The 14525-nt window shown below is 39.8% G+C and overlaps 1 protein-coding gene across 13 annotated transcripts in view; it reads right to left on the bottom strand.

Moving 5' to 3' along the window:
• Positions 1-7296: 7296 nt before the first annotated feature.
• The window catches only part of TNRC6B (trinucleotide repeat containing adaptor 6B), a 140577-nt gene continuing 133348 nt past the window's right edge, over positions 7297-14525 (bottom strand). For 7 of the 13 annotated variants that reach the window (XM_068941386.1, XM_068941394.1, XM_068941420.1 and 4 more), the window contains 4 exons: positions 11801-12070; positions 11285-11355; positions 9569-9708; positions 7297-8021 (listed from right to left, as the gene is read on the bottom strand). In XM_068941386.1, coding sequence (XP_068797487.1) covers positions 7631-8021; positions 9569-9708; positions 11285-11355; positions 11801-12070 — 872 coding nt within the window. In that variant the 3' untranslated portion in view covers positions 7297-7630. The remainder of the gene's footprint in view (positions 8022-9568; positions 9709-11284; positions 11356-11800; positions 12071-14525) is intronic. The other 6 variants (XM_068941437.1, XM_068941451.1, XM_068941463.1 and 3 more) reach the window with 1 other exon arrangement.

The raw sequence follows: 14525 nt of genomic DNA on the forward strand, positions 1-14525 counted from the left end.
ACATACACGCAAATCATGGGATACAAAAGGATGCTGTTGTCTGCTGTGTGCCGCAGATGAAGCTGTATCTATCCTGGCCTGAAGGACAGTTTTAAAAATAGGCTTCAAACCCAAACCACTTGGGGTTGCAGGTGCTTTTGGAGCACAGATGAAACCTTCAAGCAATTTTCATGGAAGGATTAGAAGATACAATTATTACAACACATGCTTCAAAGTTCCGCGTATACCACAAAATAGAGCTACATTTTAAACAGGACCCTGACTCAGTTTTAACAGCAGTGTGGACAAACCCTTAAAGCCTACTGCAGGCAAAGCTCCGCTTGGCTGATCACTACAAAATGGACCTGAATGGCTCCTATTATCTACTTCAGGGAAACTTTGGTAAAGATTCAGCAACACTGGTATTTCAGTGATGGGACACTTAACGCAACACATTGCGAGAGACCTGACCTAGCAAAAGAGTGCCAACAATTAATTTCTAGTTAGGCTCCTGCTGTTCAGGCCAACCAACAACTCTGCTCCAGCATAATTTAAGCTTTATTTGTGTTTTAAGTTTGGATGTAAATTCAGCACAACAGGAAAATATGCTTTGTCTAGATGAGGGAAACTACGCAAGTTTCCCTCATTGCTGTTAACACCCTTCAGCAACATGGGGAAGTCTAGTACTGGAGTTGAAAGAACAGAAAGAACTTGGGCTTTAGTTTTCTGTATTTTGATCACAGCAGGAATGAATCACGTGATCTAACAGTATCAGGCAACAGGGTTCCTAGCATTGCAAAACACTAGCAAATAAATTGTACAGCACTGAAAGGGTATTTTGTGGAAAATCAATTTAGACAACGCAACAGGTTCTGTACATTTTGTTTTGGGTTCAGGATCCACGTTGCACATCAGCAGCATTTGTTTGTTTTTTAGAATTCACACCAACTTAGTTTTCTTGGTATTGTTTTCCTGCCCGTACACACGTGCATGCATATTTACAGTTAAAGAAAGCTGCTTCGGCTATAAGGGAACCTCACCTCTTCAGAGAGTGAAGAATACTTTTTACTCAATCAGGACTCGTACCCTGAGATGCTAACCATCTACTACAAAAACAGCAATTCGGAACACTTGAGAAACCTGGATGCTAAGGTTGCGTGGTTTACAGTGAAGGTGATATATGCAACAGAGATTTGTTCGTTGCATTGAAAACACAATAGTTACTCAGCTACTACCTGAGGCCCTGACCCAGTTAAGGTTTACTTGCACAAAGAGCCCTTACCCGAGCAGCATTCATTTATAAGCTCAGTGGGACTAATTTATGTGAGGATTACTACTGATTTCCTAGACCAGACTTGGCCAAATTTGGCTTTCTCAGATACACATACAATACTCCTACTAAAGTCAACAAGAAATGCATATGCATAAACGAAATGAGAAGTCTAAGAGGTAAATGTAATAAGGAATGAAGCAAAGGAAAAAAGAACATATTCTACAGTACTACTAGGATGCAATACCAAGATATAAACAGTGGAGAACGTGGCAGCATTTTTAGGAGGAAAGAGTAAAGGAAAAGTTAACTTTTAGAAAACACTGTTTCTGCCAACTTTGCCAGTTTTGAATAAAAATAGACTAAAAATAGCCTGAGTGGAGGGGACCAACAGCTCTAACAAACAAATGTTTAGAAAATTCATTGGAGTACCAAGCAAAGAAAAGAAAAGAAAAACTTAATATAAAAGCTTGAGTTGATTATCCCAGTCAAAGTTTGTTGAAAACATCCTGTTTATTACTGCAGAGGAAAAAAAACACACTTGGCTTAATATTCTTGCTCATTTCACAAATCTTTAGGCCACTTAACTTGAAGCAAAATACAAAAAGCCTGTAAGAAATACCTGACACCTTGCGATTGTAAATAAAATCTCTCAGGACTGCTGGGCAAGTGTCCAGGTCAAGCATAAAAACACTGGGGAAAGATGACAAGTCTTCTAAAGTATATGATGCTGAAACTCCTTTCCCAAGTAAATTTCAAAAGCCTCAAAATAGATTTTCTGTCCTGTTGGGGGGGGGGGGGGAACCCCATTTTTTCTTAGACTTCTTCATTATCACTGCAAAATTACTCAAATGGAACAGAAATATAATCAAAATTATTACAAACCAGACAGCTTTATACACACTGTGGGGGTGCAGGTTGATAAAAGCAGCTGACAACAAACAGATTTTTCTTTAGAAGGTAGTTTAAAAGTATGTTACAAATTAAACATTGAAGGATTAAAACCAAGGTAAAACATAGGAAAGCAGAAACCAACTGGAAAGTATGCATAGATTTAAACTGCATAACCTTGAGAATCAAAATCAAGAACAGAATTATGACAAACTGTTCTGTGTTTGTGGCTTGAGAAAGTAAAAAGGATTTTTCAATGAAAGACGTGATGTCTGATTTTTATCTTGGAAGATATGCCGATAGTCTTATTTCAAGATGTGTTTTCCCCAGCCCCTTTTCCCTACCTTCTTCTTGGCATCATGTTTAAACAAGATGCTGCCACTTATTCCCTCCCAAGAACAGTTTTCTAAAAGCCCAAGTACCCTAACATCAACTCCTGCTCTTTTTGCCGTTGAGAGCTCAAATGGTAGCAGAATATTTACAACAACAACAAAAAAAAAATCAAGCAACAGTTGTCCCGATAAGAAGAGTCTCGTTAGTGCAACGTTCAGAAATTGTTTGCAATGGTTAGGAATGCCATGACCATGCAACATGGTCAACAACCACACAACACCATGATCAGTTAAATGCATTTTGGAGAGGAACAGAACTATTAACTATTCCGTTTTTTCAGACTTGAAATGGGAAGCAGTAAGATTAACGTGACTTTGCTTTAACAGTTTAGGAAAACTATCACTGAGGAGACGAGCCCCTACGTTCATAGGCCTGCATGCTCAGAGAAAGGAGGAGCAGAGTGTGGTAATGGAGAGGCTTGGACCAAGCAGACTGCTGAAGTTCTAGACTACTCAACCTCTCAGCAGCCAGTCATAATTAACGTCTAAGTGACTACAAAGTTCTTGGGCTCTGTTTCACTGAATTGTACTATTTCCTCTTTTTTTACGACACTGCTAAATAGTAAGACACAGCCTGTGGCAAAGTGTTCAGATAGAAATCTTAAAATTAACTACAATATTAAAAATCAAGCCCTACGCTCCCTAAACAAAACCTCCTCTACTGGCCCATTATAGGATTTTGTTTTTTTCCAAATTAGTTAATGCATTGTTTTCAACAAACGTATACGTTCATTCATACATGCAGTGCAACATGAAAACGCTGAGCAACTGGTATGAAAAGGACAGAAACTTGGCATTTCTTTTTAAATAATAAAAGGTTAACTACTGTTATATAACAACTCATTGCATGACGTGCCTTTGCAGCATGCTCTTTTTAAGAATTGGTACATTCATTCCTATTAAGTGACTATACTCCCTCGCCTTGCCTCATCTTCCCTCCCTCCCCCTACTGCAGGGCATGTAGGTGCATGTAAAAAGGCACTAAAGCGGTTTTTGTGGTTTTAGTCTAGCAGTTCCAGGCAGAGCAAGCCCCCATCCCTTAGCGCTGGGAGACACAAGTTAGCCATCCCAACACTGAACTCTGAAGTTCAAGGCTACGAGCCCTGACAGCCAGCAGCAACAGGGTGAACAGAAGAAGTGTTTAACAGATATTCCCCTCATAAAACAAAATTGAAAACTTCTGGGGGGGGTGAAAGATGAAGAAAAGCAAGCAGCAAATCTCCAAGTGGGGAATAAAACTGACCAAATAGCTGGAAAAAGAGAAGTTGCTTTATGATGTACATTTCAGTTTTTCCATATTCTCTCCTTTTTCTGTACTGAAAAAGATAGGATAAAACTACTTCATTACTGGGTTTTCTATTAGCACTGTTTTTTTTTTTTTTTAGTACTACTTTAAAGTTGTTTAAAGCACTATCATGTATTTCCCCACTACACCTCCTAACTGAGGACTCATTCAGTTCAACTAAACTGCCTTTTAGTTATGTTTACAGTTTTGTTTTGCATTTAAAAAGGTGCTTGGAAGAATATTTTAGTATAGTTTCAATTGAAAGGGAACAAAGTGATAGATTTCCATTCACACACTTCTCTCTTCTCCATGCAACTGCACACATCTGAATGAGTAACAAAGCACTATAAATGATAACCCTTCTTCTCCCACAACTTGTTTAACATTACAATGAATTTCTGTCACTGATATTGAGAAGTTTTCTTAATGTACTTTAATTCATACAGCCTTTAAAATTCTTGATCCCCAGTTTGACAGTAACATTTGGAGATTTTTTTCTTTTTTCTTTTTATTTTTTTAGCTTTTTTATTTTAAAGTAAAAACTTTCAAACATTTTGAAGATTCAGGAACTTGTAAAAGTTTATCAACAAGAAACAGCCATCTATCTAGGATAAGATAAGGTTAAATAAACCATCTTCAAAAACTGGCTTCCTACCCTAGAATTCCTGAGAATGCTTGCAAATTTAAAGCAGGAAAATAAAATGTTAAAACAAAAACACTGTTAAATGCTCCCAGAGTTAGTCTTCATCTAAAATATATATATGCACTTTTTGGTCTTTTTTTTTTTTTTTGTACGTTTTAATTTTTTTTTCCCTTTAAGCTTACAATGGAAGAACAATTTAGCTTTTCTTTTTAAATATTTCAAATCCCTCATTATGTCTTGTAAACAAGAGGGGCTCTAGCACCCGGCTTTCACCATAGTATCGCAATGAACTCAACTAACCCAAAGTGCAGGAAAAGGGACCTTAGGGCAGGTTGGGAGAGAGAAGTGAGGGTGGAACACAGCAATGAACCAGCATGTATAGCAAATTACATGACGGAACGGATACTGGCTTACTCAGGCCAAAGGTGCTTCCCTAGGAAGTACTGCTGGCACAGGACTTTTTAAAACCTACTCTGCATATCGGAGCTTGGCTGGTCTTCAAGCAGAGGCTATCAGAAACAAAGCTTTATGGATGTGTGCATGGGAGGGGAAACTCACTAGCAGGAGTTGGAAGAGAACGTTTTGTTTCATTGTGCAGGGTGGGACGAAAGGGGAGACATGATAGAAAAGTATATTCAAAAGGAGCCAGAGTATGCTGCACACTCCAGTTTACTAAACAAATACAAACCTACTCATACTTTTTGTCACATAACACTTTTCATACAAATCTACAGGCATGTGTAAATGCAGCATTTCCCTCAGTCAGTCTTCCTTGTGACATTGGGTTTTACATATAGGGTGAATTAAAAAAGCCACAGAACTCCCTAGCCCTTTCCCCCCACCCCAACACACACGCATACACACACACACACACACACACGCGCGCACACACACCCTTGCATTACTTGCATCTGCCTTTGCTTCTCCCCACCCAACCCATGCTTAGAGTTAAATGTATTAGACATTACTGTATCCTTCAGTGAAGATGCTGAAGAAAGAGACTCCCCCCTATCCTCCCTCCCCTACAGATAAGAAAAACAGAGAACTGCTCCCACTGAGGGTTGGAATGGATGGGTATTTGCTGGTACAGAATGTCGGCACTTTACGTTAGACGGTATAACAGCTAGACGACACTACACGGAAGTGCTAGCACTTACGGAAAAAGTACCGGCATCTCTTTTCCCTCTTCTTCCAGCCCCTCTCCAAAAAAAAAAAAAAAAAAAAAAAAAAAAAAGTCTTCCTGCTTTGTGTAAATGGATGTCCCTTCAAGTCTGCTACAACTCTTTTCACAACATGCAGTGTTAAAAGTTTTGTTCCCAGCGCACACATGCACGCACACACTGGCTATCACTGTAGATTATATAGGTCATCCCTATCCTGCCCAGAGTACTACTACACTGATGCTAAAAATCAAAAACAAAAAACAAAAACAACCCCCCCAACCTTTCCTTAAATACAGAAATTAAAAAGCAACAGTACAGAAAAAGTAAAAACAAAAAACAAAAGGTGCAATACTTTAAAAAAAAAAATCTTTGCTAGTTATATACCTGCCTAAGCAAAACCACGTACACAGGAAAAAACACAACACAGAAACAAAAGGAAACGTTTTTGAAGTACACACTGGTTTAAGAACATTCGTAAGTAAACGTTTCTGTCAGTGATGGTCTGGTGCTGTAATACACCAAGGCCTGGCACAGGTAACGCTCACCATGAAGGATGCAGAAGGGAGTCAGCTGCATGTGCTTTCAGGAGATGAGGCAGGCAGGCCGGCCAGCAATTTGCTGACACGTTTTAGTTTTGTCAGTTTTAATACAAGCAATAAATCAATTAAAAGGCTAATTTAGTTGGGCTGGAATTTCAGGCTTTTGATGGGATTCTTCAAGAATGATTATGGGTGCCTATTTATAGGTTTGGGGCAGAAATGAGATACTCATTTCTAAAAGGTACTGAAGCTTGCAAGAGACTGAATAAGAACATTTGTCTTAGCCACACAAAAACGGCAATGTCTTCTATCCTCCTCTTTTCCCCCCCCTCTTCAGAAGAAAAAAAATGGCTTGCATTATATAACAAACATTCTAGGGTTCACTCAGTACAAAAACCCCACATGCAGACATAAATAAATAAATACACTGCTACTCAAAAGACAACATTGGCTCCCCTCTCACCAAATCCTTTGGATATGGCAGTGTTCTGCTCTACCACAGGGTTAGAACAAGGGCTAGGAAGCAACTACCCACTCAGTATGATCTGCAAACTTGAGATAGCACCCTGCTAAAATGAATTTAAAAAAAAAAAACAAAAAACCTACTGACAAATTTTAATCCAGCCCAACTGGTTTCTGCTTCAGCCACAGGGACTCCACCATGCCTGTCTTGTTTTCAGAATCAAGACATGCAGGTGACCAGCCAGCCCGTAGACCGTCAGCAATGCAGCTTTTCAAGATTATATATATAGAGAAAAAAATGCACACACACAAACATGTGCACACGCACTCACACAGAAACAAGCACACGTGGGCAGTTACATGTGCCAGAACACACTGGTACTTTTCAACCAGCCAATCACAAAGTGTTGGTTTTTTTTGTTTTGTTTTTTTTTCATTTTGTGGTTTTTTTTGTTTTTTTTTTTTTTATTTTTTTGTTTTTTAAAGTGAGGCTCCGTCAAGTCTTCCCCTCCCCCCACCCCTTTTTTCTTTTGTACCCCGCCCCCTGCCCCAACCCAACATGGTAGACCTAAGGACGGAAACACACCCAGTGCAAACAAAGTTAAAAAGCTATTTTTTCAGTATATATGTTTCTTAGCAACAACTTCCGTATAACATGAAAAAGTGAAAAACTAGAAACTAATTTTTTTAATTTTTTGTGTTTAAATTTAAATGGTATGTGTACTTGCTTCACATTGTCTTTCTAAGTTGGCGTTCATGATTCAAGTATTTCAAGAGTGATATGTTCTCTTTTTGGATTCATATTCCAAACGAAAAAACTGAAGTTATATAAGGGAGGCAACTATGTGCTCAGACAGTCTGTCAATGACCCACCTCTTTTTCTCTCTCCGTTTTCTTTTTTCCTTTTATAAATGTATTTATTGCAAGTTGAAAAAAACGAAAAGGTCAAGTTAGTGCTGCTGCTGTTCCAAAAAAGGTCACGAGGTCAGAGTTGAAAGTTCTAAGTTCAGATTGAATCCGACCCTCCTCCCAGAAGGTCTCCAGGTAGTAAGGGAGCAGGGCTGCCCATTCTGTGTGGATCCTCTACACTTGGGACCCCCCATAAGCTTGAAGAATAGTTTGGGGGCCCCCACAACGAAGCGCCAGTGAGATCACCCCCACTGCTGCCGCCGCCGCCACCACTGCTCCACTGCCCAAGCCCTGTTGACCCACCAAAAAGATTCAAAGCAGGTCCAACTGGATCTGTCTGGTTCTGTCCCGTCTCCAGGGATTGCCAGCCTGCCGTGGGTGCACTTGGGGTTGCTGCAGGTGTAGGGGGCTGAGCTTGTGCCAGAAAGCGACTAACCTCTTCATCTGTGGCAAACTCAGCCAGGATGGTAGTGTTTCCCAACACACACCTAGGAGATGAAACACATGGGAGAAAACCAGTAATTAGACAAAGCCTAAAGGCAAGGGCAAGGTATTCAAGAAGGTATGGTGAAACAAAACTACTAAGCACTAAAACCAAAGGAGAAATTAGCTTGCCACACGGAAAGATCAAGGAAAAAGTCAGCCGTTCTTGACAGTGAAACTGACTCTGCTACGCACAAGCACTTCCCCTTTTTAAGGGGCAAAAATCAAATCTTCAGCTGTTGTGGCTGCAACAAAAACTTTCTAAATTTAAGCTAAAGTCCTAACTAACGTAAGGACAATAAAAGTGCACATAAGAGTGTAGCTAAAACGATAAATGCACATATGCCACCTTTCAAACAGAACAGATCTCAAGGAAGGTTAAAAGTCCAGGAAATTCAGGACGAAAGATTTCTCTAGTTCAAAAAAACGTTTTAAGGTGTTAAAACTCAATAAAAAGAGTAACAGGAAAAAAGGAGGGGATTTTTGTGTCAAAACCTCTCACATTTTCAAAACAAGTCAGAGCCACAGCCAATGCCAAGAGGCTTAAGAACAGGAAACCTCAGATTTGCAGCCTTTCAAGTAGGCCATTTCAGGTGTATCTCAATTAGAACTACAGTAGATTCCCTCACATGTGGGTTACGCGTGTACCTGCAATGCGGCAGGCCTCTAAACTAAAATTAACCATAAATGTAGTCTTTCAGATTGGCAAAACAGTGAATTCTGCAAAAATAAGGAACAGTTTTCCGTTAGACACATTTTAATTAAAAGAATGTGAACTTTACAAGCGTTTCAGTATTTCTATAAGTTAAATGGATTTTGCGTTAAAGGTGCTTAAAATATGGCCCACGAGGCACTTCTATCAGGGTCCTGATAAAGCGAATAGTTCATGGGATGGTATCCCACTCATTATCTCCAGCTGTTTAAGAGAGCTGATATTTAGACAGGCGAAACAAACTGCACCCTTTCTTATGAAGCTATTTACTGTTATAGCTAGGAAAGCTGCATATAATAAAATGACTTAAAGCTGGTGATTCACTCAGTAGTCAAGAGGGACGCCTGGTCTGTGAAAACACGTCCTGAAAAATGATCCACATTTTGGGGGTTTGAGACACTCTTCCCTTTCATATAAAGAATTTTTCCTTATAAAGCATTTCCCCCTTCTAACAAAAGGAGAATCAATATTTTGTAATCGTTCACATTGTGATTTACAGTGAAAACACAATTGGCTGCTTGGGAAAATAACCAAGAACGACTGTCATCTGAAACCATTCACAAACTTTCATAAAATGGCCAAAATTGTACGGTAATTTGCATACTGGTCACAACTCTATTCTGTCAATTGCAACTTCTTCAATTCTGCATCTGCTAGTTTGTAGCAGGAATCAAAATAACCTAACAGAAGGTACCTTCGCTTCCCATCTTCCTCTACTGATGAATGAAAGACTCCCGTCCAACAATAATACTTCAAGTAGTTTCCACTGCATAGCAGTGGACAGACATCTTGCAATTGCAACTAATCTAGTAAAAAAGGACAGACATCGGGATCGCTCACATGTGCAGTGCAGTCTGGGCCTTGGCCGCCTCCTGTTTGGTGTTGTATCGGATGAGGGCGGTGCCCTGGGTCAGGTTCAGATGGAATGTCAGCAGTGGGCCATGCTGCATGCAGATCGTCCTCAAGGTTGACCCATCGATCTAACGAAGAACAGCCAGGACAAAACAGGTGTCTGTAACTATTTCTCCAAATGTACTTCTACCCTAACTCAAAATACTCACAGCAATTAAAAGGCAACCTCCTCTCCCAGAGGAAAATGGGTGAAAAGATTTGCGCTAAAAGAAACAGATTCGTTCCTTTGTCTCCAGCACTGTGATTTCAGTAGAATTTAGATCAGCCATCACTTCCAGAAAAGAAGGTTGGTGTTGGGGTTTTTTTTTTTTTTTTTTTTTTTGGTCTTTGCGGTTTATGAAACAGTAAGCCATTGAAACAGTCGGTGCTTTGTCTGCCAAACCCAGCAACGCTCATTCCTCCTGAACCAATGTTTTCACAGCAATCATTGCCTATGCTCCTTCTGCAGCAGTAACGGCTTGTTACTTACCTCCAGGAACTGCTGTTCTCCCAGGTGTTCTGTACAGACAGATTCCATTCTTGGTATGCCACAGGAACATGCACTCACGAATGGCATCCGTATGTGCAGATCCTTAAGGAAGTACTACTTTCCTCCTCACCCCCCAATTATATAATAAACCTCAAACGAGGAAGAAGAAAATTGTGTGCGGGTACAAACATGGCCATCCTAAAGCAGAGATGCTGAAATGAAGATACTGTCCCTGAATTCACCTTAACCTTTAGCCCTCCTCCTCTCCAGTGTACTGTCCAACAAAAAAACCCGACAGGTTATGGAAGAGACGTAACATAACTATATTCTGCTGCTTTATCAACTTAAATGTCTGCAAAATATATTCCTCTTCCATTAAATGATTCCTAAAGTAGCATTAAATGACCTTGCACTGAGAGAAACTTAGAAATATGCCTCTTCATCACCCCACTGCTGTTTCCTTTGCATCAAGGGAAATAGTCTTTTTAATGAAGAGAGAGTGGGTTGCCATTTCGGGTAATTTGAAAGATACCTTAGTCCTTCCTTTCATAGTGATATTTTCCTAGACTGTACTCACGGTAAAGTATCTAGCTGAACAGGGGACTCTGTCTAGACCTCAGGGCGCTGCTAATAATCATATAGGCTTTTCCTAAGCCTTGAATACAGACTAATTGGGATGGCTGAAACCAGGATCTCCACAGAATTCATTCTGAATGGAAGCAAGCTCTGAGAACACTTGCTGGAATAACCTAACCAGACCGCTTCTGGCAGGAGTTCTGGAAACATTCTGTGGTTTCACTATGGAAACACTAAAGTGAAAACTGGCAGTTATGCTAGCTTTCTTGTTGACAACATCCCAAATAAATAGTCTTTAACTGCTATAAACCGTTCCACATTATCCTCACTTCTAAGAAAAACAAATCTTTGTGTTTCAAGTAATTTTTTTGAAACTCTTTGTAAAGCAAGGTTATGGTGGTTATATAGCAAAAACTGAACATCTTCAGGTTAGCTGATATGACTACAACAGAAAAGCAGACTACAGCTGAGTATAATCAAGAATTACATCATCAATTTGCTTTTGTTAAACTTAATTCAAATAGGACCAGCTAAAGATTACACAATCCATCTTGCAGGAAATTAAGCAAACACGTTCCCAGAGACATAATAGAAAATACCTGTGGAGTGAGATTGTGGAGAACCAGCCAGTAGCTAGGCCGAACTGAGCCACCATCACTCCAAGTAGAAGCTGCAAGTAGAAGAAAGAACAATCAAGAAAAGCTTGATATAAAGAAAAACCTCCTCCTCTACAGTCAGGTCTTTCAATCTCAGGCAGATTCAGCTTATCAGCCATGCTAACATAAGAAAGTCCAATTTTTGGTTCTGAAAGCAAAAACACATTTTCACATTTCAAACGAAGATTCATTTTTCACTAGAGTTTATCTTCTAGGAATTTCCCACCCACAGAGAGTATTTATCCAGCATCCTTGAGTCCTGAAAGGCCCCATGTGGTAGAAATTCCTTCCTGGCAGCTCTCAGCCCACCTCACCCGTCCCCTGCGGCAGGTCCTGTGACCTTCTCCCCCCAACCCCCACCATCCATTTCAAGAAGGATTTTTTTTTTTTTTGTTTGCTTCCTTTTACCAGGCGACTGCAACCTTCTTTCCTCCAAACCATTAGTGCTGTACAACGTACACTCCTCAGCTCTGATCAGTGGTGATAGCAGGTGATTCTTCTCACCAGAGGCAAGCCTTGAGTCCTGTGCCCCCCAGCCCCTGACCGATCGGGGTGCTGTGCTGTTCCATGGAGATGATGGTTTGGGGTTGGTCAGGCCAGGAGGTGGGCGGGGCAGCCCTGTAGTGTTCCTTGAGGAAATATGGTTTTTCCACATCTTGTTGGAGAGATGAGTGGGATTGTGTCCTATGGGATCTGGGGACCACGTTGATTTGTAATCACCGAATTTTGCTAGAAGATTAAATAAATGGTATGGATTAGTGAAACCCAAGAGATTCAACTAGCCTTCAGCTACAATGCTTATTGTAAATCTAGGCGTTTTCATATCAAATGCAAGCACAAAGTACAGAATCACGCAACAGTTAAAATCTGCCATACCAAAAAGAAGCCAAACAAGCCAAGTCGCTTGTGGTTAAGCTTTGCTCATCTTATATAAAGCTGCCAAAAAAATCTAGATCACCTATGATAACGTAACAGATCACAGTATATTCAACCACCACTAATAATAATAGTAACGTTTATGTCCATACTACCTTTGAGAACCTCAAGATTCATTTTCATTTGAAAATTTCTTATAAGACTGGGCAATAATGAACTCCTAATAAAACTAACCTTCCTCAGGCTCCAAGCTTGCAGAGAACCGAAATGGAGATTTACCACTTTTGGTCTACTAAGATAACGTGTCCTCCTAAAGATGACCTCCTATGCAATCAAAGCTTCTCATGACACATATTTCATTACAGGACTGACACCTGTAATGCGTTTACACATTATACACTGTAATGCATAAAGAAGGCCATTCAGCTATGGCAGCTATGTGATAACTGGACTTTTAAACAATCTTGATGGCAAATATTCAATTTACACTAGGAAACATTATTAGATACCTGTTAGGAAGAGTTAAAATCATGAATAGATGTCCCTAAGAAGTTTCAAGAACCCTTTAGGGAAAGTTCAACAGAGGGAAAAGTTTAAACACTCTCCAAAACATTACTATCAGTCATGGATATTTGGAAGGTCTTCCTAACTGATTTTGCTTAAAGAGGTGGAGTACACATTCTTCCATACCTCTTAACATCAATGAACATTTATCACCTAGTAAAAAAATTTAAAAGAGTGGACATTGCTCAAGTAATTTCTTTTTTTCCTTGCATGGTAATCAGACCCAGCATAAATAATCTTCTCATAAATAATCTGAATCAGAATGTGTCCGTGTATGTGGTGCGCGCGCGCGCGCGCACACACACACACACGTATATTAAGCTCTATTCATTAACAAAAGGTAGTAAATTACTTATAAAGAAAAAAAAATCCAGGTTTACAATATACCAGGGTGTCAAGAAATAACGCATTCAGGCATCAAGACCACAAAACTTTCAGCAAGAAACAAGAATATGCTTCATTTTACGTTTGGATGACTACACTTCATAGTGCCTCAAGTGCAGATGGGCAAGCAAGTTTGAAGCACTAATCTATGAATAAAGTAGATGGAAATGCTTAAAAATTTATTTCACTAGACTCAAACAATTTGTGTCATGGATATATAAATTCTAAATCCCTATTTTCAGATGATCCGCTTTCCAGCTGTACAGTGCTGTTTGTGCAGTTTATCAAGATGAGGAGCAGATGAGATCTGCGTGAGGCAGCAGTATGGTTTCTTGCAGTCAGCTGTGAATTTAATCACTTTTAATCTTTCTGGTCTTTCTTATGCGCTAGATAAAATCAAGCGGAGTGTTCCTTTTCCTAGGCTGTCAAAGAAATCTTGTACGTCCCTGGAACGCTGGATATACAGATGCTGCGTCAAATCAAAGTCACCCTAAAACCTGGTAGCTGGGACACTGTTCTTGAGGGCTAAACAGGATTTTCAACACATTTCTGTGAAGATGTTGGGTTAACATATGAACACAGCTGTTATCCAGGAAGATGGAAGGAAAAAACAAAACAAAACAAAACAAAACATAGCTGTGAGCTGTATCTGGCCCAGACTATGTTCCTCGCTTCTATCAACAGACAGCTCTTCAGTTTGAAGTAGCTGCCAAAGACAACCGTGTCTCAAGAGAAAACTGGCATTTCCAAAAGGCTGGAAATCCAAATGGATTGTCTGGAGCAAATATTTCCAGCTTCCTAATTAGAAGTATGTGCAGAGTGCATTTTGCCATATAAAGCTTTGGAGACCTCCTTACCAAGGAGGTGAGGTCGACATCTAAACTACTGCTTACAGGCCAACCATCAAAAGCCAAAGGACTAAAACCCCTCTCTCTTCAGGTTTTAGGGAACGATGAGTGCTACAAAAGGGGAGAGCAAAACATATTCCCTTCACAGCGCTCCAATATTCTAAAATTTTAATATAAGTAAAACCTATTACTTTATCACTCAAATTCCTAAACTCATACATACAGGAGCAGGTACATTAAAAAAATTTAAGACACCCCCTGCCCCACACACTCTTACTTATGTTAGTGGATTCTGATGTAAAAAGTGAGAAGTCCTTTTTGCCTTGTTTCATCTGCTGCGCACTGCTACCCTATTTCTTAATCTGTGCAACTAAACTTTCTATCATAGAGAGGGCAGGATCTTAGTCTAGTTTTCAACACAACTACAGCAGAGTATTTTACCATCAGGAGGAAAATTATCTGATCAGCTACTCAAATTTTGACTTCTGAGCTTTCACAGAAATCAGTGAAAG

Source organism: Struthio camelus, chromosome 1, assembly GCF_040807025.1.
Source record: "Struthio camelus isolate bStrCam1 chromosome 1, bStrCam1.hap1, whole genome shotgun sequence".
NCBI lineage: Eukaryota > Metazoa > Chordata > Aves > Struthioniformes > Struthionidae > Struthio > Struthio camelus.